The following is a 26,633-nucleotide window of genomic DNA, read 5'->3' on the forward strand; positions in this document are numbered from 1 at the left end:
AATGTTTAATTAATAAAATACCATGTGGAAATCAGAATAGTACATAGACAAAATATATAGAAAAACAATATAAAAGCAAAATAAATATAAGTATTTATATGTTACATTATAATATAATTCATTGCAATGATCATTCAAATTTTAGAAGCCAGAAAATTTTAAATGCCTTGAAAAAAGGGTTGAGTAGACAAAGTATATTTCCAATCCACACCAGGATGTTATTTTTAGCCAACCGTGGCGGCATGGCTGTAATCCTAGCACTTGGCAAGTAGAACAAGAATTACCATAAGCTCTGGGTCAGCCTAGGCTACATGGCATTTAGTAAGACTTTACTTCCAAAATTAAATAAAAATAAATCTTGTATGGCGAGAGTGATGGATGGCCGGCTAAAACACTGGCTGCTCTTACAAGCTATGTACAGACCATCCATACACAAATTAAACTGAAATTTTAAGAAACACCAAAAATTAAATCTAAATAGAGAACTAGCCCTTGTTTTCAAAGAATATTTTAGGGGGTAAAAGAGCAATGGCACCAGTCCAGCACGCCTGGGATACTAAAGACCACATTCTCAACATATGGGGTTTGGGGTTCCAAAAGCCATCACTCTAAAGAAATGAGCAGCAGACTGAGAGTCTAAATGTTTACAGATAAGGCACTGTTTCCAGGGCCGTCAATCAAAAACCCCATAGTTTCTATATGTAAGAAGATGCTCCGTGTCAAAACAGGGGTATGGCAATGTGCTAGACCTACACAAATGTACTGGGTCATTATGGGAGATCTTTTTAAAACATCAATATACAAACTTTCCTTGACAGCAATGAAAAACATATGCTAAGTAAAAAAGAACAAAGTGGAGCCTGGTGGAACACGCCTCTAAGTCCGACACCTAGAAACTCAGGCAGGAGAATTACCAAGAGTTCCAGTCCAGCCTGGGCCAAACAGAGAGATCCTGTGTAAAGGCAGTGGGGAGTGGTGAGAAGAGAAGAGGAGGAAGAGAGGGAACCATGGTGACAACACAAAAAATAAAGCTTAGATGGTCCTTAAAGAGACAGCATCTGGAAAATTCAGAGCTGTGCTGTAGATGCTCTGAGTTATCACGTTTTCCACTACAGATATACCAGAGCTGTCTGAATAAAGGATGCAGAGCAGGGCAGAGCTGAAGCACACACAGGAAAATGGTAGTTGGGTACCATGCAACATGAAGACCTCAGGCTACTGACAGGTGTGCCTATATGATCCACCTGGTGCTTAGAAAGCCACGCCCAGCAGCACAACATTCAATCAAAGTGGTACAAAGATTCAAACAGTACACAGAATACCTTGGTGAAGGAGCTGGACTCGGTATAAAGGAGGCAGTGATGTTAACAGGCATGTGTGCAAGCGCATTGCTAACAAGTACCTCAAACCACACTCATCTAAGGTGTCTCTTCCTGTAATTGTAAAGAAAAAAAAATATGTTAAGAATGGAGTCAACAGGATTGAACAGCCACAAATAGATTCAAAAGGTATAAGCTGAACATTAAATTCTGTAATAATTTGCAAACATATTCCTTTGTAAATAAGTTTTTGTCTTTACAAAACATCTATCCTTATAAAACACAAATATTAAAAGTCCTAAGTAGAAAATACTTTGGGAAAATAAAGTTACCTACTAGTACAAGTACATCAGTATCTATACATACTCATAATAAATGAAAGAAGCCATAAAATCCAATGGAATGTGTATTAAATAAGTGGACACACTGAATGAGAGGGCTTCCTAAAGTTCATGTATCTGAATGCCTTGTCCCCTACAGGCGGAACTGCTTGGGAAGGATTAAGGATTACTATTGTGGGAGGTGTGTCACTGTGGTCCACCCCACTCCCAGCTTGTTCTTTCTCTGCCTATGGACCAGATGCAAGCTCTCAGCAGCTGCTCCAACACCATACCTGCCTGTCTGTCCCTCTGCTACCATGCTCCCCACCATGATGGTCATGAACTCACCCTCTGAAACTAAGCCCCAATAAACTTGGTCATAGTGTCTCTTCACAGCAACAGAAAAGGAAATAAGACATTGAGTTTGAAACTCTTGGCAGACTTCTCTGCACAAACTGAGATTTTACTGACAGGAATCACACACTCAAGGCAAATAATCTGTTACAATAATTTAAAAAACTAACATTTTCTAGGCTATTTAGCTTGACAAAAATACTACCAAAGAATTGAACTTTCATTCTCTGGGCTTGTTTTAAGTTAAAGGGGGCAACCTGAATCTTTACCTTGATTCCACAATTTAGTGAAAAGTTGGACAAAGATATGAAAGCATGTGAGTTAATAAAGCTTAGCAGCAATGCAAAAGCACTGACAGATCCTAAGGCAGCAACGGACAGACAGATGCCTTATCTGTAAAGAACAAAGTATTTTACAGAACAAAGCAAGGCTTCTGTTTCAGCTCTGTTTCCTATGGACTTTCGTTGTATCCTTATGGAGATTTCTATCTACCGTGTGGGAGACAGGCTAGGCACTGCAGACCTGGAAGTAATTAATACATAATATATGGAAATCAATGCTAGGTGGGGACATAAAATAGGACTGGGAGCTGAGCTGAGATGGGGGTGCCAAACATGGACTCAGGGAGGACTTTACAACAGGATGAAATCTGAGAAAATTTAGGTTAGGAAACGAGTCACACATAGAACTGTAAGAACATTCTATGCACAGGAAGGGTAAATATAAAGGCCCTTAGAAAGGAACATGCTCCATGCCCACGGGCTACCAGAAGCCACACAGTAGAAATGAGCAGACTGTGGAGCCTTGTGAGCCACTGCACGGTGTCTAACATATCGGAGAACACACTTTATCCAGTGAACAGAGGAGAGCCACACAACCACACAGTTCTCTGTGAGCTTGAGGCTAGCGTGTTCTACACAGTAAAGTTCAGGCCAGCCTGGTATATATGATAAGATCTGTCTAAAAAGAAAAGAAAATGAAACAGGAAGAATGACTACATGATAAGATCTGTCTTTAAAAAGAGAAAAAGTAAGAGAAACAAGACGAATGAACAGACACACTCTGGCGAGACTGAATGTGCTGGTTTCTATGGGAAAGACACAGATGATAGGAATGAAGCTGTCAAGAAAAGACTGGATTCTGGATACAATCGAACTGATCTATGGGAACATGTGCAAACAACCAGACACTGCTGTGATAGAAGAGGTAAATTGTCTCACCAGGACAAACTCAAGAACTCTCTCACTTTGAATCCTTTGGCTGAAACAGACAAATCATTTCATCTTTAGGTGCAATTTCTCACCTATGAAATCAAACTATCCATTCTGCCTTATCTACTTCCCATTTATAAAGTGTTGGCCAATGATAAAGCTTTGTATCAGAAAGTTCTAACATTTCTCATGGATTGTGACAAGTATTTCCTTTTAACGTTTTATCTGTGTTTTGTGAGGGGAGTGTGAGTATCTGTATGGATATATGCACATGAGATGAAGTGCCCATGGAGGTCTGCACTGGCGTTAATAGACTCCAGTGTGGGTGCAGGGAATCAAATTTGGTCCTCCCCAAGAGTCAAGAGCACTCTTACCAACTGAGCCATCTCTTCAGCCCCAAGCCCTTTCATTCCCCAGAGAAATACAACTAACACTATCAACTGTTACATCAATTGTTACATAGTTGGACAAGAAAGGCTCACTGCTCTTCTGGGGCTGCTTTTACTCTACTGCCCACGGCCTTGAAACAGTTATGACCTGTTCATTCTCCACATAACTAAAAGTGGGTCACAGACAAACCTTCTAAGGTCTCTGGTTATTTTAATCTACAGAAAGAAAATTGTAGGGCTATGCTGTAAGAATTTAAACCTGTGAAAAATGTTGCTAGTGGGCTATGGGAAACATTTTTATACCCTCCCTCAATTTAAAAGTTTTAAGGAATTTATAAAATATAGTTCTGAAAGCAACAATTTTCCACAAATGAACTCTATGCCATTTAGTGCCTATATGATTGTATATGAATCCCTAACATTTTATAAGGATCATTACCTTCATTTACAAAACATTTATAGAGATTACACACACACACACACACACACACACACACACACACACACACGTATAGTAACAGCCATCTACCCACTAGAGGATTATGATAATTAATTTAATTATGATAATTAAAAAAAAGCACCTGGCACATAGTAATTCTTCATTCCTCTGGAATATTTATTGCATGATTCAATAATCAATAATGTTGTTTCTTTTGCTAATGTCATTGCTTAAAATCAACTTTATTACCTTCAACTAGCTGGACAAGAGAAAATGAGATCCAGTTTCAAATGACAAGATACATATTACATTAAATGTCTGAAAATTTTGGCCAAACTTACATAATGGCAAAAAGTTATTTATGGGGCTGGAGAGGTGGTTCAGCAGTTAAAAACAGTTAATGATCCTGCAGAGGAGTTCAGTCAGTTTCTAAGCACACACAAAGACTGGAACTCCAGTTTCAGGGGATCTGATACAGCACTAGGGATGCATATAGGACATATACACATATGCAAAAAAAACATTTATCAAATAAAATAAATCTTTTTCAAAAATTCTCTATGCCTCAAATGGAAAAATAAGCAAGTTGATCCATGAGGTCCCTGAAAGGTTCATGATACAAGAAAATGAAACAAAAAAAGGGGGTCATTTTAATCACTCATAAACAACACCATTAGAAATCAATGTTTGAAATACTAAGACAAACATTTTAAGTATAGACATCACAAATCTGTATGTTACACATGCCTGGCTCAACTGTCTTTTCTTCTATAAACAAGCATGTTCTATAATAATTATCCATAGGTCTTTTTTTCTCTACAAGGGTTGAAAGGAAAAAAAAAACTCATTCAACACATTAGTCATTACACAGATAACAACATCTTATTAACTACAGACTTAACATTTATGTTGAAACTATTACCTGAGTAGTTCTTATCTCTGTTTTCATCAAGCTCAGTACTGGTGGTTGCCACGGTATCAGCGAGCGCTACAAGGAACATCTGCTCCAAGCGGGTAAGGCCTGGTAGACTTGAGTGCATTAGATGACTTGAAAGTACTCTAGCATGTTCCTGGCCAAAATAAGCTGGTCCATACTGTGACAGGTTTATTACTTTTGATTTGTTCTCTCTCTTTTCTGGCTCTAAATCAATATCATCCGTTGTTATCTCCTGGACTTGGAACAGTTCTGAATATTGATCCTCTGGTTGGCTTTCAATATGGTCCTCATAGCTCTGTGGCTTTTTTGTACTGTCTTCTGAAATTCTGTAGGATGTGTCCTGGTCTGCAGCAAGCAATGCATGTAGTGGTAGTGGAGGGATAGAGTCTATCTCAGTATAGTCTCGAGTACCATCCTTTCCGATGGTAACTGTGTCCTTTGCTGTGCTGCCGCTCACACTAATAGTCCGAGAGAGATGCCGCTTAGTTCCTTCACCAGCATCAGGATCCCTAACTATTGCAACTTCACCTGCGATGCACTTTACTAAATGGGAAAGAATGGCCTTAGCTCTCCTAACTTTCCCTAAGTCCATCAATTCTAGTAGCTGAGTTGGATGATACTGTGGGAGAGTGGGAGAGAGCGCATGTGCAGCTTCAAATAAGCCACCATCTTGAACCACAGTTGGTGAACAGAAAACATCATCAGGGATAGCTGCTCCTTCAGCAATACTTTTTCTCGTCAACATAGAGGATTTAAAGGCAGAATGATCTTGTATTAATGTCTCTTCAACAGTACTATCAGCTTCAATGTCTCCAAATTTGACAGAATGCTTCCATTGGGCATACACATGCATTTCACAGTCCATTCCCACCACCAATATTCCATCTCTCACCCAAGAGAGAGAAACAGGCAATGAAGGTGTGCCATCCACAGAGGATACTAAGTCTATAGATCTCAGAAGAACCCATCTTGACTTAACTCCTTGCTTGATACTACCACCTAGTGGTAAAGTAATGACAGCTACTCCATCCTTACTGTTGGTTTGATCACTTACAATTCCTGAAAGTCTCCCATACATGAAGATATTAGCACCAACCCCCACTGTAAGAATGTGAGAGCCATCTTCTTTTGACACCCAGTCCAAATGTACTAAATGCTTGATGTTTGGGATAAGGTATCTATCCTTACTTAAAAATGCATCTGATTTGCTATATACAAACAGATTACTGTCAACACTGACCCTTGAATCAAGTACACTCCCAACCTTAACCAAATCATCAAGATGGATCGTCTGTTCTAAAACCCATTCTGACCCTCCTGTAGATTCACATTCAAATATACAGACATGCATAGAGAACTCTTTAGAAATAAAACCATTGTGGTGGATGGGCTGCTTGTAAGCCACCGCAAGACGGCCTGTGTAAGAGCAGCTAACGGCGACAGGTCTTCCCACGATGCTCACAGTACTGCTGTTATCTTCTCCCTCATCATTCATCAAGGGCCATCTCCGCCAATGATAGGTCTCCTTCTCATCACCTGTACTGCACAGTGAGTTCGTTTCCATACAACATTTCCAGAAGCGCACTTTATTATCCGAGCAAGTTGTAACCACTAAATAAGGTGCAAGGCACACTGGGTAAATTGAAGAGGAACTCAGATGACCTTTATAAGAAGGAAAGAAAATAGTCATAATCAAGGAATCACAAAATCTGATATCAATGATCTCAAACTCTGTACTCAGTTTAAATTACCATCTCCCAGTGTTGAACCAGAACCCTCGTGGATCAGTCTGTCCACACTTCCCATCCATTATCTCCTGTCAGATACTAAGATTTGGGGTCAGAAGCCCTAGATTCAAGTTCCAACCCATCAAAACCATTGGAAGGATGGGAAAAACCATTTAAACATGTAAGTCTGTTCCATCTAGACAACAGGGAGCAATTTTTATGTGACTTGGCATGCCAGTGTCTATGAGACATTTGGAAGCATTTCATAAAGCCTCTGTATAATTTATTTCTAAGTTTCAATATATTCCAAACTTTCAAATATTTTTAAATATTAGTTGTGTGTATGTACACATGACAGTGGAGGCCAAAAGAGAGAGAGAGAGCTATAGGTACGGTGGTTAGAAACCGCTCTGGAAGAACAGCAAATGTTCTCAATCACCCAGCCAGCTAACTAACCTCCAAATATTTTGAAAAACTAAAAGCCTTCTGTATTTGAAAAATATCCCTGGAAAACCAGTAATTGGGAGGCAGAAGCAAAATTAGAAGTTCCAGACTTTCCTACATACATTAATGAGTTCCATAACAGCTTCAGTTACTAAGTAAGACTCTCTCAAAAACAAAGAAAACCAAAACAATTTCTCTGTCAAAAACCAAACAAAACCAAAATGAATTGTTTAGATCTACATCAAACACAAAATCCCATAATAAAAGTCTTCTCAGGATAATCTTTCAACTGTGGATGCAAATCTGTCTTGGAGATGAGTAAGAAAATGCTGTTCTCAGTATCACCCCACTATAAAGCAAAACAAGATTGAACCTCCACCATGGCTTGTCAACATCACTATCCTGGGAGCTCTCCAATTCGATTCCACAGGTGGCAAGCCATTTCAAATGCATAGCCTCAAATCCAATCCCTCAAATTACTTCATTTATATTACTAACATCAGTATATCATCATAGGCCGGAAACATCCAGTTCTGAAAACTACATGGATGGACAGATGGAAAGGCAGACAGACTGGACAATAGTAAGTAGGTGGATGACTTATCTTTAATTTAGAAACTATTTACAGTGTGTGAGGGCAAGTGCAGATGTGTCATGGTATACACATGGTGTACATGTGTCATGGTATACACGTGGTGTACATGTGTCATGGTATACACGTGGTGTACATGTGTCATGGTATACACATGGTGTACATGTGTCATGGTATACACGTGGAGGCCTCTTGCTTCTCTCTAGGACTCTCAAGCTTGCACTCAGGTCATGGAGCCCACAGAGAATGCCTCTACTAGCAGAGTCATTTCAATATCCAGAAATACATATTCAAATGTGAGGTGTCTTGTCTACATTTTGTAATACTGTTGTGGCAAAACCCCAGAGATGACATGCATTTGTATGCAAATCACTGAAGTTCATTAGGTATTTACAGCTACAAGGCTCAGTAGATAAAGTTGCTTGATCCCAAGCCTGAAGACTCCAGTGTGACCTCTGAACCTACAAGAATTGACTCCGGCACAGTATGGGACCTCCAGATATATGTTGTAGCATGCCCTGTCCCAATAAATTAACAAATTTACTAATGTAAAATATTTTATTTAAGGTTTCACTCTGTGCTAACCATGTTTTACCTTTATTATGTATGTGTGAATAAGGTTTGACAGATACTTTTGAAGGAAAATGCAATCCCAACACCCAGGAGGCTAAGACGGGAGGACTGCCTTGAGTTCGAGGCTAGCATGAGCTACAGAATGAAAAGAGATAAGAGGGAATCAATGCAGTGTCTTAGAAGTACTTCCACTTCTTAGGAGATAAATTTTCAGACTCCTTCATTACCTTAAGAAAAAATATACTTTTAAACGGTTTGATTCCTTCTCACCATAACCCCTTCCTCCACGCACACATGGTTGGGAGGAAGCAGCAAGTGGAATTTATCATAAAATTATTATTAGCAGAAATATGTTTCCACTTGTAGCAAATATGCGGCTTGGTCTTCATGTGGGTCCCCTAACAAGTGGAGCAGGGGCTGTCCTCATCTCTGTTCTCCACCACTGGATCCTTTCCCCTGTCCAGACTGCCTGTGTGGGGCCTCGGTGAGAGAGATGTGCCTAGTCCTGCTGGACTAGATGTCCCAGGGTGGGTGGTACACAAAGGGAGAGTTATAGGGGAGAGATCTGTAAGGGTGAGACGGAGGAGAGGAAAGAGGAGCTGTAAAGTAAATAAAACAATAAACTATCAGGGAGAAGACAGAAACCTGTTTCTAAAAGGGTGGATCGCTTTAGCAGTAACTACCTCGATGTCACTGTAGCGCACACATCACAGGATAACACTGCTCAGTCTCAACGACACTTTACCTGCTGAAGGTGTTGCTCTTATTACTTCAACAGCTTCCGGCAGATCCAGGGGCTGGCTATATACCAGTCTGGAGCTCAGAATAAGTTTACTAGCAGTTTGAAGATTAGCAATGGACGAGGAATGTGGCATGGAGCTCACACTAGAGGAGGTTTCTGGAGAAGACTCCAGGATCTTCTGTCCCGGGACTGAAAGCAGACTGTCGGATGAGATGCCCTCTGCAGCTTTGGCTTTGCAAATAAATTTGAGATGTTTTATCACCACTATTCATGCAAGATGAGACATTTTACTATTCTCTAAGAAATGCAACTTCTTAGAAGTATTCCCACTTGTTGAGAGACAGTTTTTAGACTCCTTGATTACCTTGAGAAATATATACGTTTCAACTGTTTGGTTCCTTCTTACCATACCTACTTCACAGGGACATGTCAGGGGAGAACCACCCTATGAGATCTAAACCTTAAGTTACATAGTACAGCATTCCTAATCCTTAAACACATTGAAGGCCTAAAAAACACATTAACATATGAACTCCTGTGTCTAACCCCAGAGACACTGATTACATCACCTTGGGACAAATCTTAGTAATCTGTACTTTTAATAAACACCCTAGTGGATTAGTAAGATCGCTTAGTACATAGGGCACTTATTTAATGTTCATAAAGCTGGTTAAGAGCAATATTAATACCAAAAAATGTCAGAATCTTTCAACAACTCTTAGAACTTTGTGCTACTTTAAAGTAGATTCGCCTTGACAACTAAGTGACAGATGTCTAAGAGAATAAACCAGTTACACTAAATCAAAGGTGACGCATCACACTGCTATTGACAAGGCACACACTGTAATCCATAAGAATACCTACCACACGTAAATTAAAAATAAAAATATAAAAAAATATCTTGTTGTCCAGGAACAGTGGATTCAGCATGGTATAACTATCCCTGTGGCTCTTTATTTAACAATCAAAAAGCACAATTTTAAAAAAAATTTTTTAACTCAATATAGCCTACAAAGTGAGTTCATGGATAGCTTGGGCTATATAATGAGATCATGTGTCAAAAAGGAAGAACAAGAAAACACTGGCCTGGGAGTGAACGTAGCTCACTAATAAAGTCCTTGTGTGCCTAATGTAGCACTAACACTCATCCACAAATAATGAATGTCTTTGCTTCATAATGAATCTGAATGTGTACGGAAAGCACTCTGAGAAAGTTTATCATCTACACTACTGCACTTCTTAACGTGAAGCCTCAGGTGTTCAGTCACATTTTGCCAAACAACTGTTGCTCATAATGCTAGGCTGAAGAGCAAGGAGAGACTCATGTGTACCACATCACCTCCTACCATCAAGGCTGACTTAAAAACATGAATTTCACACACAGACAGCAGTTACGCCATAACTGTTAACTGAAATAACTCAGTCAACCTTTTTTTTATTTCCAGTATATCTAATGTGCCCACAGACTGGTTTATTTTTAGGGTCAGTCTGTTTCAGAAATTCAGCATGGCTGCATGTGTCTTCCAAACCCAACACTCAGGAGACTGAGGATCTTGGACTATGCTCTTGTAACAGCTTGAACTTTATCATCATCATCATCTTTTCATTTATCAACTCCATTTATAGTTCACTTCTTCATATTAAAGAATCAACCAATCTAAAGCATCTTCTATTAAAATGCCTTCTTTTACATCATCTCTGATTAATGAGCAATCTAATTACTTACCTAAACACGCTTGTACAGATTTAAGATGAAGGTGCCACATGTGAAGAACAGAGTTATTATTGCCGTCCTTCTCAATGACTACTAAAAAGAATTTTTCTGAAAATGGTGGTGGGCGATATCCTATTGTTCAAAGAAAAGAGAATAATTAATTTTGTTCTGTAGGATTAGAAAAGGATTTTTAATGGTAAAAATATAAAAGAAAAAATCACAAAAGTTGATATACACAAAAGTTAGAAAGAAGGCAAAATGTAGTTACTTAAATATAATCAATCTGTCCTTTCTAAAATTCTTATTGACTTAATTCCCACTGCATTAAGGCATTAAGAAGGTAGAAATACAATCCAATCGTATTAGAGCTGGGGCCCTTAAAGGCAGTAGGATTAGACAAGGGAATTGTGGTGGAGTCACATGGTTGGACAGTAGTAACTCTCTGAAAGGGGGAGAGAGGTGGTCTGTTCCCTCTCTTCCTACGTGACATTCTGAGCTGCCCCTAAAACACTTCTACCATCAGATTGATACAGCCTTTCAACCATGGACCAAAAACCACAAGCCAATCTCTCTTCTATGGTGCTGAACTACTGAGGTACATCAGAAAACAGTGTAATACATTAAGAATTTATTTTAAAGATTATTTTAAACATATTTTTTGTGTCAAAAGTACAGAGCTATTAAACTGCATTCTGTCCCATGTACACAAAGGCCCTGACTGGCTCAATAGGTAAAGGAGCTCATCACACAAGACTGGCTATCTCTTTCACATGCACACCTGCACACTCACACCATGCTCTCACACATAAATAATAGTAATAATAAATCAGCCAGGTGGTGGTGTATGACTCTAATCCCAGCGCTTGGGAGGCAGAGACAGGTGGATCTGAGTTCAAGGCCAAACTGGTCTATAAAGAAAGTTCCAGGATAGCCAGAGTCCATAGAGAAAACCTGTCTTAAAAAAACTAATAATAATAATAATAATAATAATAATAATAATAATAAATTCAATTAAAAATGTAAGAACACATAAAGGCCAACACAAAAGGAACCCAAAAGCGGGCCATCAGCCAGGCACTAAAAACCAAACATGAAGTGAGATGCTCGGGGTAGAGGACCTGCCAAGAACCCAAGTTGTCCTCTGAGCGCCACAGACACCACAGTACACATATGCACACAATAAGTAATAAACACTGCTTTCCTAATATGAAATATCAGTTTTATAAATGTGACTGAGAGAAGGCAGTAGTAAATGCACTGAGAAGTCTGTAGGAATCTCATGTTTGAGCACATTACTCCTGTTACACTTGTGAAACTGTATTCTTTAGAAATGAAAATGAGATCTGTATTGAACAGTACAAACTGTCTTAAAATGAAAACTTGGGCATGGGGAGCAGGCTCGGTCAGTGTGCTGTCATGTTTGAGTACCTGAGTGTAGTCCCAGTGCACACATGCACACAAAAACATGCAGACTTAGTTTGGCTATGGAGTCAAACCAATTCAAAACAACAAAAATGCAGGTAAGGGACTGTAGATGGCTCAGGGATAGGAGTTCTGCCGCTGTGCTGGATAGTTGTATGTAATGTGACATGGGCTAGAGTGAGAGAGAAAGGAGCCTCAGAGCAAACACTGTCTCTGTCACCTCCATTAGATAGGCACAGTGCCCAGATAATGAATGGGGCCACTCACTCATTTTAAGATTTTAAACCCAGAAATGTTCCTGTCCAAAGGAAAGACAGGGACAAAAAATAGAGCAGAGACTGAAGGAAAGGCCATCTGGAGACAACCACACTTAGAGAGCCATCCCATTTGCAGACACTGAACCCCCACACTATTGCTGATGCCAAGAAGCATTTGCTGACCGGAACCTGATATGGCTGTTCCCTGAGAGGCTCTACCAGCACCTAATACAGATGCAGATACTCACAGCCAACCATCAGACTGAGCCCAGGGACCCCGATGGAGGAACTAGGAGAAAGACTGAAGGAGCTGAAGGGGATTGCAACCCCATAAGAAAAACAATATCAACTAACTAGACCACCCAGAGCTCCCAGGGACTAAACCACCAACCAAAGAGTACGCATGGAGCGAGCCAGGACTCCAGATACATATGTAGCAGAGGATGGCCTTATCTTATATCAATGGGAGGGGAGGGAGGCTTGATGCCCCTGTGTAGGGGATGCTTGAAGAGTGAGATGGGAATGGGTGGATGAGTGGAGGAGCACCCTTATAGAGGTAAAGGGGAGGAGAGGAGGAGGTATGGGATGCGGAGTTGGTGGAGGGGTAACCGGGAAGGGGGATATCATTTGAAAAGTAAATGAATAAAATGATTAGTTTTAAAACAGAAAAAGAAAAGAAAAACTGTCTCTATAAGACCTGGCAAGAGCATTTCTCAATTAGTGACTGAGGGGAAGGGAAGGGTCCAGCCCACTGTGGGTGGTTCCATCCCTGGGCTGGTGGTTCTAGGTTCTATAATAAAGCAGGCTGAGCAGGCCATGGTGAACAAGTCAGTAAGCAGCACCCTCGACCACTGCATCACCTCTGCCCCTATGTTCCTGCCCTGTTGAGTTCCTAGCCTGACTTCCCTTGGTTGTGAATTGTGAGGTGAAATTGTAAGCCAAATAAACCATTTCCTTCTCAACCTGCTTGCAGTCACATGTTTGATCACAGTAACAGAAGCCCTGGCCAAGACACTCTCCAAGAAGAGCAGTGTACTGACAATTTTGGAGTCTTGGTTTCTTTGAAAAACAAAGAAATATTATAGAAATATGTTTCCTTTTGATCCCAGGTATAGGAACATGGGGCTGCTTTGGACTGACCGCAGCAGCTGACAATGATTTGCCTCATGCTCTAGCGATGGCACAGTTTTGCCAGCTGCAGATGGTTTCTGTGACTGGGACATTTTAAAATTCTGGGGATCAGGGGTTATTTTTGTTGTTGGGTTGTTGGTTGTTGTTTACTATTGGTTGTGATTTGCTAAACAGTTGTGCACAAAGAAGAAACAAGAAAAGAAGAAATTAGCTATCAAACTTTTCCCAAGGTACTCAACGACCTAATCACCAGGAAGTAATCTAGTGATAACATCTCCTCCTTTCTGACCCCTAACTTTATTCAGGGATCTCTTTCATTTCCTTTCTAGCCTTTCTCTCTCTCCTATCTAGTGTTAGAGGGTGGGGAAGACTGGAAGAAAGAAGAATCCACAAAGTAACAATGCAACAGCCACAGAGTTGGGCTTGGTTATCTGTACCCATGTGGCAGATCACTGCTACCTTTGACTCCAGTCCCTGAGGATCCAACACACCCTTGTAACCTCCACAGTCACTAGGCACACATGGTGCACAGAAAGACATGCAGGCAAAGCACCAAAAATAAAAAGTAAAGGTTTTACAGTTTTAAAGGTATAAAATACAAAAATAAAGAAGAGACATGGATAACAAAAAATATGTACATCAAGTGTTTAACAAAAACAGTTGGAAGAGTATCAATGGCTCAGTTGATATCAACAGTTAATAAATGGAACCTCATGAACCTGAAAAGTTTCAGTAAGGCAAAGGACAATGACAATAAGACAAAATGGTAGCCTACAGATTGTGAAAGGATCTTCACTATCCCTGCATCTTATATCCAAAATATATAAAGAATTCAAGAACTTAGATACCAACAAACCAAATAACCCAATTTAAAAATTAGACACAGAATTCTCAGCAGGAGAATCTCAAATGGCTGAGAAGAACCTAAAGAAATGTTCAAGCAATGATGTGGAGCAAGGGGAACATTCCTCCATTGCTAGTGGGAGTGCAAACTGGTGTAACCACTTTGGAAATCAATTCGCTGGTTTCTCAGAAAACTAGGACTAGTTCTACCTCAAGGCCCAGCTATACCACTCCTGGGCATATGCCCAAAAGATGCCTGCTATACCACAGGGACACTTGCTCAGCTATGTTCACAGCAGCTTTATTCATAATATCCAGAAACTGGAAGCAATCTGCATGTCCTTCAACTGAAGAATGGATAAAGAAAATGTGGTACATTGGAGCAATAGAATACAACCCACCCACAAAACTTTGGATCCAAAACTTATCCTGTCTATAAGAAATGGAGGGATGGCAGATGGAGCAGAGACTGAGACAATGACCAACCCATCCCATGAGCAAGCATCAATCCCTGCCAACACTATTATTAATACTCTGTAATGCTGGCAGAGAAGAGCGTAGCATGGCTGTTCTCTTAGAGGCTCCATCCAGTAGCTGACTGAACAGATGCTGAGACCCACAGCCAAACATTAAACAGAGCTTAGGGGATGTTATGAAAGAGTTTGAAGAAGGATTAAGGGCCCTGAAGGGAAAAGAAATAACACAAAAAGACCCACAGAGTCAACTAACCTGGACCCTTAGGGCTCAGAGACTGAACCCCAACCAAAAAGCATGCATGGGCCAGATCTAGGTCCCAAACATATGTGTAGCAAATGAGCAGCTTGGTCTTCATGTGGGGCCGCTGACTGGAGCAGGGCTGTCCCTAAGCTGTTGCCTGTATGTGGGATATGTTCTTCTAGCTGGGCTTCCTGATCTGGTCTCAGTGGGAGAGCATGTGCCTAGCCCTGCAGAGACTTGATGTGCTGGGGGGTGGGGGGGACACAGGTCAGTGCCTCTACCCTCACAGAGAAGAAGGGGAGGAGAAAAGGAATGTAGGGGGTGACAGAGAGGTGGGGCAGTGATTGTTATGTAAATAAAATATATTTTAAAAAAGAAATGGGTTATAAAATGGGGGGGGGGGAGACCAAAGAGAAACTTTATAGACGAGAAACTTCAAGAAGCACTAAGAAAAAAAATGTTGGGGTTAATTTGACAGAGGCACAAAAAAAAATACATCAAAGGGGAATAAGTATTTGGAAACCCTTTGCAAACTAAAGTGGTACTCATTATAGAAAATAAATTCTTACAAAAGGACATGGCTTTCCATTGTAATATAACATGACTTCTATAAATACAAATCATAATTTCTAAAAGAAATACTTGGTGCTAAATTCTGAAGTTGAAACTAAACATTTTACTCTTTGTTTTAGAAGATCTTTTTAAAAATGTATTTTCTTTCCAAAAAGGGTCCTGACACCCGAGCATGGGTCCTCTGGAGAGATGCAAGCACTCTTAACCGGCGTGCCATCTCTCCAGCACTAACAAGCAGCTCTGACAGATGACTAACTGCCCAAAGCTGCAGAGTGACCACCTCGGAACAGCCACCCATGCTGAAAGCTCACTTGCTGTTCATCCAGATGAGACTTTGTTGTCTGGAATAATAACAAGTCAGTAAGTTTCATCAGCTAATACACGCCCTGCCTCCCTCAAACGACATACCTTGTGATGGTTGGAAAAATATTTCTGTTTCCTTTTCTTTTTTTTCCATATCTTCTTTGTGTGGTTTATATCCAATAATGAAGTCTTCTTGAAACACGTGCAGTAGCTGTGTATTTGAGCCACACTATACACGAGATAAGTGAAAGCAGGGTTGATTAGCTGGGCACTTAATGAACAGTGCCATCTTAAAACTGCAAGGAAAACGCCTACAGCTGATGAGGACCTTCAGCAAAGTGGCTGGATATAAATTAACTCAATCAAATCAGTAGCCTTCCTCTACTCAAAGGAAAAAGATGCTGAGGAAGAAATTAGGGAAAAGATACCTTCACAATAGTCACAAACAATATGAAATACCTTGGTGTGATGCTAACCAAGCAAGTGAAGGGCCTGTATGACAAGAACTTCAAGTCTCTGAAGAAGAAAATTGAAAAAGATCTCAGAAGATAGAAAAATCTCCCCTACTCATGGATTGGAAAGATCAACATTGTAATAATAGCCATCTTGCCAAAAGCAATCTACAGATTCAATGAAATCCCCATCAAAATTCCAACTCAATTCTTAGAGTTGGAAAGAGCAATTTCCACATTCATTTGGAATAACAAAAAACCTAGAATAGCAAAAAACCTAGACTAGAGAAAACTATTTTCAATGATAAAAGAATTTCCAGGAAATTACCATCCGGACCTCAAGCTGTATTACAGATCAACCGTGATAAAAAACCATGTGGTATTGGTACAGAGATAGGCAGGTAGTTTAATGGAACAGAACTGAGAACCCAAAATGAGCCCACACATCTATGGTCACTTGATCTTTGACAAAGGAGCTAAAAACATTCAATAGGAAAAGGACAGCCGCTTCAACAAATGGTGCTGGTTCAACTGGCAGTCAACATGCAGAAGAATGCAAATCAATCCCTTCTTATCTCCTTGTACAAAGTTCAAGTCCAAGTGGATGAAAGGCCTCCACATAAAACCAGGTACACTGAAACTAATAGAACAGAACGTGGGGAAGAGCTTAGAACACATGGACACAGGGGAAATTTTCCTGAAGAGAACACCAATGGCTTATGCTCTAAGAACAAGAATAAATAAATGAGACCTCATGAAATTGCAAAGTTTCTGTAAGGCTAAGGACACACTGTCAAAAGGACAAAATGGCAGCTAACAGATTGGCAAAAGATCTTTACCAATCCTATATCTGATAGAGGGCTAATATCTAATATAAACAAAAAAACTCATGAAGTTAGACTCCAGAGAATCAAATAATCCTTTTAAAAAATGGGATACAGTGCTATACAGAGACTTCTCTATGGGGAAATATCAAATGGCTGAGAAGCACCTAAAGAAATGCTCAACATCCCTAGTCATCTGAGAAAAGCAAATCAAAACCACTCTGAGATTCCACCTCACACCAGTCAGAATGGCTAAGATCAAAAACTCAGGGGACAGCAGATGCTGGCAAGAATGTGGAGAAAGAGAAACACTCCTCCATTGATGGTGAGATTGCAAGCTGGTACAACCACTCTGGAAATCAGTTTGGCAGTTCTTCAGAAAACTGGATATAACCTGAAGACTTAGCTATTCCACTCCTGGGCATAAACCCAAAAGTTGCTCCAATATATAATAAGGACACATGTTCCACTATGTTCATAGCAGCCTTATTTATAATAGCCAGAAGCTGGAAAAAGAACCCAGATGTCCTTCACTAGAGGAATGGATACAGAAAGTGTGGTACATTTACACAATGGAGTACTACTCAGCTATTAGAAACAATGAGTTTATGAAATTCCTAGGCAAGTGGATGGAAGTAGAGACTATCGTCCTGAGTGGGGAAACCCAGTCACAAAAGAACACATGTGGCATGTACTCACTGATAAGTGGATACTAACCCCAAAGAGCTCTGACTAACCAAGAAACAATTCACAGAACTTTTACGAAGCTCAAAAAGAAGGAAGGACAGAATGTGGGTGTCTCAGTCCTTCTTAGAAAGGAGAATAAAACACTCATGGGAGAAAATACAAGGTCAAATAGAGGAGGAGGAATTGAAAAGATCCATCAGAGATTGCCTCACCTGGGGATCCACCCCATATGCAGCCACCAAACTGAAGCACTATTGCTGATACCAAGTGCTTACTGGCAGGAACCTGATATGGATACCTCCTCAGAGGCTCTGCCAGAGCCATACTGATACAGAGGAGGATGCTTGCAGCTAACCATTGGACTGAACATGGGGACTCCATTGAAAGAGCTAGAGAAAGGACTGAAGGACCTGAAAGGGTTTGCAACCTCATGGGAAGAACAAAATTATCAACTAACCAAACCCACCACAGCTCCCAGGGACTAAAACACCAACCATTGAGCATACATGGAGAGACCCATGGCTCCAGTTGCATATGTAGCAGAGGATAGCATTGTCTGGCATCAATGGGAGAGGAGGCCTTTGGTCCAGTGAAGGCATATTTTCCCAGTGTAGGGGAATGCCAAGGTGCTGAGGTGGAGAGAATGATTGGGAGAGGGAAACAAGTAGAGAGGGAGGGAGAGGGGGTGAATAAATTTGAAATGTAAATACAGAAAATACCCAATTAAATAATTTTTTAAAATTCAAGGTAATTAGTCTCCTAACACAAAATGAAATAAAAGGGCTATAGTATTACATTAAGCCATAAAAAACTGTATCAACATTTGGAACATTTGTTTGTCTGTCTGGGTATAAAAATATAAAATCTCTTTATAAAATAAGGTCATCATCCCAAGGGAAAGAGAACCACTAAAGCTATGCCTTCATGAGCAGAGAACTCAGAGAACACAGTCATGGCACAGAAGACTACAGCTCCACCCCTGAGGAGGTAGAGACAGTGGTGAGTTCCAGCCAGTCACACAGCTGCTGCCTCAAACACCAACAAAAGAACATCAGGGAAGGAGAAAGGGAGAAAAAGAGGATTCAACCAGGGAAGAGGGAATTGACAGGAACATTGATAGAAGAAAGAGAAAATAAGGAAGGGGGAAAGGCAATGGAGAGACAGATCAGAAAACATACTGGAAACAAACTTATAGTGAGTTTTAAATTTTTGAGATCTGTAAACCCATCATTTCTCAGTGGTTGAACTTTACCACCCTTGTGCTACTGAAAATCAGAAGCAGATGAGAAACAAATCTCATGTAAATGTAAAGAAAATGAACAGTAGGTAAGAGTGGACCACACCACTATCCATGGTAAAGAGACCCACAAAGGGAATCCACTCTTCTACATCGGTCTGGAGTAGAACAAAAGGAAGTAACTAGTGTTATTTTAAATTTAAAGCACATTAATGCAACTTGAGGACAGTAAAGTTAATATTTCCTTGGAGGCATAATTAGTAACTTAAGTCTGGCAGCCCCATTTCTGCTACCAAAGGCTGATGTAATTTCTCCATATAAGTAGAAATATCTCTATATCCCTCAGGAATGCAAGCATTGTAGAAGATTATGAGTAACTATACACTTGTCTTATTCCTCATTTTGCTTTATTTTAAATATATGGTTACTTCCTCAAAGAAATCTTTTTGTATAAATAGCTGTGTTTTTCTCTCCCAGTCCATGAACATGACCTTAAAGAACCAATCAGTACAGAGATGAATGGGCTTTACCACTTCCTGGGGAGAAAGACTTTCCTCTTCTCCCAGGTAGGAGGTAGAAAGTCCCTGACTACACAAAGGACTGTGCATACAAAGTAAGAGTATATGCTGAGATTACATTCATCGGCATTTTTAATGGATCTCATAAAAATACCAAATCTGATGCCCAAACAAGCAAATGCTATGTACTCCCAAGTGAGCTGAAATCAATGCTAACATGGAAAGACAAAGCACAACTGGAGTCTGTTCATAGCTGCACCATATCTACTCTCAACACCTAGACACTGGTTATAGTTTCAAACTTCCTTTAATTAACTAAGAAATAATGACACAGATACAAGTCAGTTGGAGGGCAGTAACTCCTCAGTCATTAGTAGATTTCCCTACACACATTTTGGAAATCACTAGACACTGGACGTTTTATCAAATGATAATTACACTAAAATAGAAAATGTACATAGAAAACACTCTAGAATGAAGAGAATTGGATACAACATATAACATCACCAATTGGAAAGCAAGATCTTACTTGGTCAGTTATTGCATCAAGTTCAATGATGCAGCCTGGTCGAGCAGTAGACTGTTGGCTCACAATGTTAAACACTTCTCCAATGAGTTTCTGTAAACAACAAATGCAAAATTTCAATGATGAACAACATTACCACTCTCCTGTCAATATGATGGCATTATAGACACTACAACTCATCAATTATAATCACTGACTGACAACAGCAATGAACACAGTCAAAGAAACACATCAAATTTCCATTCTCATATGTTTTCAGTTACAAACTTAGAAAAACTGACAATGTTAATTCGAAGTAATGTAATTCGAAGCACTTAACCATTCCAATGTCTTCCCCAAGATGAATGTGGATAAAGAACCTGATGCTTGCGTGTGTGGCCATGGATGTTTAGAGCCACTGAAAAGTACAACTCTCCAAATGATATACTGGGGTTTTGACTGGCAGGCGGGGTTGTCTCCTGACATAACCATATTTGAATTAAAACATGACGTTAACTTCTGGATCTCTTAAAACTCCCGAAACTTCATACTGGAAGGAGTCTCTCCTCACAACCCTCACCATGAATCCATCATTTTTAACAAAAAACCCTTTCAATAACTGAATCTCTCAGCACTAATCTGCACTGTCTCTGCCCCATCAACCCCACCATAACAGAGTTTAGATCCAACTCTAAGAAGAAAGAACATTCATACTAGACCTGTAAGACCTTTCTGATTTATATCAGTAGTATTCCAAAACTGTGCTGGGGTAGATTCTGGATTAGTAAGTTATGAGATATAAAACTGGTGATTAAGTAGGGCTGAATTTATTGTTATTAGTACATTCACTCAAGGGTCAGGGTTTAAAGTGTTAGCTCAGACACAAACCAGTGGTTTTGACATTCTGCTAATTTTATCCATTGAAACCTGGGCTCAGCTGTGACCTACAACCTGTAAGGCTAAAATGCCAGGATTTCTCTAGCACGCGCACACATATACACACACACAAAAGACTGCTACTCAAAGTATATCAACAGACCAACAGCAACAAGAAAGCTCTTGTTGAAAGTGTACTGTGCATCAAAACTTTAATAATATCTCCAGATTTATATGTATATAAAAGTTTAAGAAGTCCTGCTATAACCTGGGTATCCTGGTTAAATTTTTGTCAGTTTTCAAGTGTTACTTGAAAAGAGAAACCTCAATTGATAAAAGGACTCCATCGAATTGGCCTTTAGACAAATCTGTAGGTTATTTTCTTGATATCACACCTTTTTTTTCAATTTTATTGGATATTCTCTGTATTTACATTTCAAACATTATACCCTCCCCCCACTATCTTTCCCTACTCCTCAACTTGCCTCCATGAAGGTTCTCCCTCTCCCAATCACCCTTTCTACCTCAGTGGTTGGCTGTTAATGGTGTTGTTCTTCCCATGAGGGTGCAAACCCTTCAGCTCCTTCAGTCCTTTCTCTAGCTCTTTCACTGGGGTCCCTGTGTTCAGTCTGATGTTTAGCTGAAAGCATCCTCATCTGTATCTATATGACTCTGGGAGAGCCTCTGAGGAGACATCCATGTCTGGTTCCTGCCAAAAAACACTTCTTAGTGTCAGCAATAGTACTTGGGTTTGGTGGGTGTATATGGGGTGGTTCTCCAGGTGAGGCAGTTTCTGTAGATCTTTTCTTTGCTTCCTGCTCCCCTATTTGACCTTGTATTTCCTCTCTTCTAAGAAGGATAAAGGCATCCACATTCGGGTTGTCCTTCTTTTTGAGCTTCATAACATCTGTGGATAGTTTCTTGGATATTCCTAGCTTTATTTAGGTGGGGGGGGGGGGCTAATATCTGCTTATGAGTGAGTGTTCTTTTGTGACTGGGTTACCTCAGTCAGGATGATAGTTTCTAGTTCCATCCACTTGCCTAGGAATTTCATAAACTCATTGTTTCTAATAGCTGAGTAGTACTTCATTGTGTAAATGTACCACAATTTCTGTATCCATTCCTCTGTTGAAGGACATCTGGGTTCTTTCCAGTTTCTGGCTATTATTAAAAAGGCTGCTATGAACATTGTTAAGCATGTGTCCTTCTTTGATGTTGGAGCTACTTTTAGTACCTATGTGGTATAGCTGGGTCCTCAGTACTATGTTCAATTTTCTGAGGAACCTCCAGACTGATTTCCAGAGTGGTTGTACCAGCTTGCAGTCCCACCAACAGTGGAGGAGTATTCCTTTCTCCACATCCTTGCCAGCATCTGCTGTTCCCTGAGTTTTTGATATTAGCCATTCTGACTGGTGTGAGGTGGAATCTCAGAATGGTTTTGATTTGCATTTCTCTGATGACTAGGGATGTTGAGCATTTCTTTAGGTACTTCTCAGCCATTTGATATTTCCCCATTGAGAAGTCTCTGTATAGTTCTGTATCCCATTTTTTAAAAAGGATTATTTGATTCTCTGGAGTCTACCTTCTTGAGTTTTTTGTATATATTGGATATTAGCCCTCTATCAGATGTAAGATTGGTAAAGATCTTTTCCCAATCTGTTGGTTGCCATTTTGTCCTTTTTGACAGTGTCCTTGGCCTTACAGAAGCTTTGCAATTTCATGAGGTCTCATTTTTCAATTCTTGATCTTAGAGTACAAGTCATTGGTGTTCTGTTCAGGAAATTTTCCCTTGTGCCTATGTGTTCTAAGCTCTTCTCCACTTTATGTTCTATTAGTTTCAGTGTGCCTCGTTTTATGTGGAGGTCTTTAATCCACTTGGACTTGAGCTTTGTACAAGGAGATAGGAAGAGATCGATTTGCATTCGTCTTCGTGATGACTGCCAGTTGAACCAGCACCATTTATTAAAGAGGTTGTCTTTTTTTCCATTGAATTTTAGCTCCTTTGTCAAAGATCAAGTGAGGTGTGACCATAGGTGTGTGGGTTCATTTCTGTGTCTTTGATTCTGTTCCATTGGTCTACCTGCCTATCTCTGTACCAATACCAGACAATTTTTATCACAACTGAACTATAATACAGCTTGAGGTCAGGGTTGGTGATTTCCCCCAAAAGATTTTTTTGTGTTGAGAATGGTTTTTTGCTATCCTGGGTTTTATTATTCCAAATGAATTTGCAAATTGCTCCTTTAACTCTATGAAGAATTGAGTTGGGATTTTAATGGGGATTGCATTAAATTTACAGATTGCCTTAGGCAAAATGGCCATTTTTACAATGCTGATCCTTCCAATCCATGAGCATGGGAGATCTTTCCATCTTCTGAGGTCTTCTTCAATTCCTTCTTCCGAGACTTGAAGTTTTTGTCATACAGATATTTCATTTGCTTGGTTAGGATCACACCAAGATATTTTATAATCTTTGTGGCTATTGTGAAGGGTGTCAATTCTCTAATTTCTTCCTCAGGCTATTTGTCCTTTGAGTAGAGGAAGACTACTAATTTGCTTGAGTTTATTTTATATCCAGCCACTTTGCTGACGATGTTTATCAGCTGCAAATATTCCCTGGTGGAATTTTTGGGGTCACTTAAGTATACTATCATATCTGCAAATAGTGATACTTTGTTTTGACTTCTTCCTTTCCAATTTGTATCCCTTTGACCTCTTTTTATTGTCTTATCGCTCTGGCTAGTACTTTAAATACTGTATTAAATTGGTAGGGAGATAATGGACAGCCTTGTCTAGTCCCTGATTTTAGTGGGATTGCTTCAAGTTTCTCACCATTTACTTTGATGGTGGCTACTGGTTTGCTGTATATTGCTTTTACTATGGTTTAGTATGTGCCTTGAATATCTGACCTTTCCAAGACTTTTAACATGAAGGGGTGCTGAATTTTGTCAAATGCTTTCTCCACATCTAGAGAGATAATTGTCTGATTTTTTTTCTCTGAATTTGTTTATATAGTGATGACATTAATGGATTTCCATATATCGAACCATCCCTGCATCCCTGGGATGAAGCCTACTTGGTCATGGTGAATGATCATTTTGATGTGTTCTCAAATTTGATTTGCAAGAATTTTATTGAGTATTTTTTGCATCAATGTTCAATCTTGTTAATTTTCTCAAAGAACTAGCTCTTGGTTTTTTGACTCTTTGTATAGTTCTTTTTGTCTCTACTTGGTTGATTTCAGCTCCGAGTTTGATTATTTCCTGCCATCTACTCCTCTTGGGTGTATATGCTTCTTTTTGTTCTAGAGCTTTCAGTTGTGCTGTCAAGTAATTAGTGTATTCTCTCTCCAGTTTCTTTTTGGAGGTGCTCAGCCCTATGAGTTTTCCTATTAGCACTGCTTTCATTGTGTCCCATAAGTGTGGGTATGTTGTCCCTTCATTTTGGTTAAATTCTAAAAAGTATTTGATTTCTTTCTTTATTTCTTCCTCGAGCTATCATTGAGTAAAGCATTGTTTAGCTTCCATGTGTATGTGGGCTTTTTGTTGTTGTTATTACTGAAGACCAGCCTTAGTCCATGGTTATCTGATAGAATACATGGGATTATTTCAATCTTCTTGTATCTGTTGAGGCCTTGATATCACATCTTGATAGATGAGGTCTAGTCCTATGGGGCAGTGCCCCACCCACGCAGGTGGTCCTGGATTATAGAAGAAAGCAGGCTGAACAAGCCATCAGGAATAAGCCAGTGAGCAGCACTTCTTCATGGCTGTGCTTCACTTACTGCCTCCAAGGTCCTGTCTTGAGTTCCTACCCTGATCTCATTCAGTGATGAAATATGACCTAAGACCTATAACATAAAATTAATGCTTGCCTTCCCAAGTTGCTTTTGGTCATAGCAATAGGAATCCTAAGACACCAGTCATAGTGAAGCAAGCCCCTAATCCCAGTGCTCAGAATGTAGAGGTAGGAGGATCAGGAGTTCAAGAGTACCTTGGCTATATAGTGAGTTCTAGCCAAAGGCTGAGGTGTATCTCAATGGTGGAGTGCTTACCCATTGAGTACAAGGCTCTGGGTTGTATTCTTAGCAACACACACACACAAATCCATTGTTAATACTAGATTCTGGACGAGGTAGGTCGACTTTTCTGAGAAACATCATACTGATTTCCAAAGCGGCTCTGCAGGTATGTACTCTCACCAGCAGTGGAGAAGTGTCCTCCTTGTTCCACATCATCCACAGCAGGAGCTGTCACTAGTGCCCAAGATAGCTAAAACAATTGTGTACAATAAATAAACTTCCAGAGATCATCATCCCTGATTTCAAACTGTACTACAGAGTAATAACAATAAAAGCAAAACAGAATAAAAACAGACAGGTTGTAGATGTCCCTCAACTAAAGGATAAATAAAGGAAATGTAGGATATTTGCACAATGGAATACTATTCAGCTATTAAAAACAAAGTCATCATGAATTTTGCAGACAAATGGATGGAACTTGAGAATACCATCCTGAGTGAGGTAACCCAATCCCAAAAGGACATGCATGGTATGTACTCATAAGTAGACATCAGTCATAAAATACAGGCACCATGCTACACTCCACAAACCCAAAGAAGCTAAACCAGGAGGAAGGCACAAGCAAAGAAGCTTGAATTTCACTTAGAAGGGGGAATAAAATAGTCATAGGAGGCAGATGGAGGGAAGGAACTGGGAGGGAGAAGTATGGGAAGGAAGATGGCGAGGCTCAGGATCAGGTGTGGGGAGGAACAGGACAGATGACCAGAGGGCCATAAGAATAAACAGAAATCTGCAACTGAAAGATATGGGGAGATCTACAGGCTGAGACAGAGATCTGGAATAAAAAAGGCACCCAAGAACCAAAGGGGATGACCTTAGCTGTGACTCACTACATTGGGGAGATGGAACCTGAAAGGGTCACCTCCTGTAGCCAGGCAGGAACCCCAGTGGAGTCATAGGACACCAACCCACCCACAAAACTTTCAACCCCAAATTTATCTTGTCTACAAGAAATGTAAGAAATATAAGAATTAAGTAAAACAAACAAAAATGTAGGGGTGGGGGTAAGTGGAACAGAGACTGGGGGAATGGCAAACCAGTAACCAGTCCAACTTGAGAACTATCCCATGGGCAAGCACCAGTCCCTGACACTGTTAATACTGCTCTGTTATGCTTGCAGACAAGGCTCTAGCATGCTGTCCTCTGAGAGGCTCCACCCAGCAGCTGACTCAGACAGATGCAGACACACACACACAGTGCATGGAACTTGGGGACTTTGATGGAAAAATAGCAGGAAGGATTTACAGGCACTGATAGAAACTCCACAGGAAGATCATCAGAATCAACTAACCTAAACCCTTGGGGCTCTGAGAGTCTGAACCACCAACTAAAGAGCACGCATGGGCTGGACCTAGGCCTCAGCACATATATGTAGCTTGGGCTTCATGTGGATCCCAAACTACTAGAGCAGGGGCTCTCCTAAAAGCTGTTGCCTATGGAATGTGT

General features: G+C 40.1%; 1 protein-coding gene across 5 annotated transcripts in view; it reads right to left on the reverse strand.

Moving 5' to 3' along the window:
• The window catches only part of DMXL2 (Dmx like 2), a 128,999-nt gene that overhangs the window by 42,255 nt on the left and 60,111 nt on the right, over nucleotides 1-26,633 (reverse strand). For 3 of the 5 annotated variants that reach the window (XM_080929993.1, XM_080929992.1, XM_080929991.1), the window contains exons 14-19: nucleotides 20,255-20,344; nucleotides 16,113-16,236; nucleotides 10,774-10,893; nucleotides 9,051-9,278; nucleotides 4,955-6,631; nucleotides 1,323-1,433 (exon numbers count right to left, since the gene is read on the reverse strand). In XM_080929993.1, the coding sequence (XP_080786119.1) occupies nucleotides 1,323-1,433; nucleotides 4,955-6,631; nucleotides 9,051-9,278; nucleotides 10,774-10,893; nucleotides 16,113-16,236; nucleotides 20,255-20,344 (2,350 nt within the window). The remainder of the gene's footprint in view (nucleotides 1-1,322; nucleotides 1,434-4,954; nucleotides 6,632-9,050; nucleotides 9,279-10,773; nucleotides 10,894-16,112; nucleotides 16,237-20,254; nucleotides 20,345-26,633) is intronic. The other 2 variants (XM_080929994.1, XM_080929995.1) reach the window with 2 other exon arrangements.

The sequence above is a fragment of the Micromys minutus genome, assembly GCF_963924665.1.
Source record: "Micromys minutus genome assembly, chromosome: 16".
NCBI classification, from domain to species: Eukaryota; Metazoa; Chordata; class Mammalia; order Rodentia; family Muridae; genus Micromys; species Micromys minutus.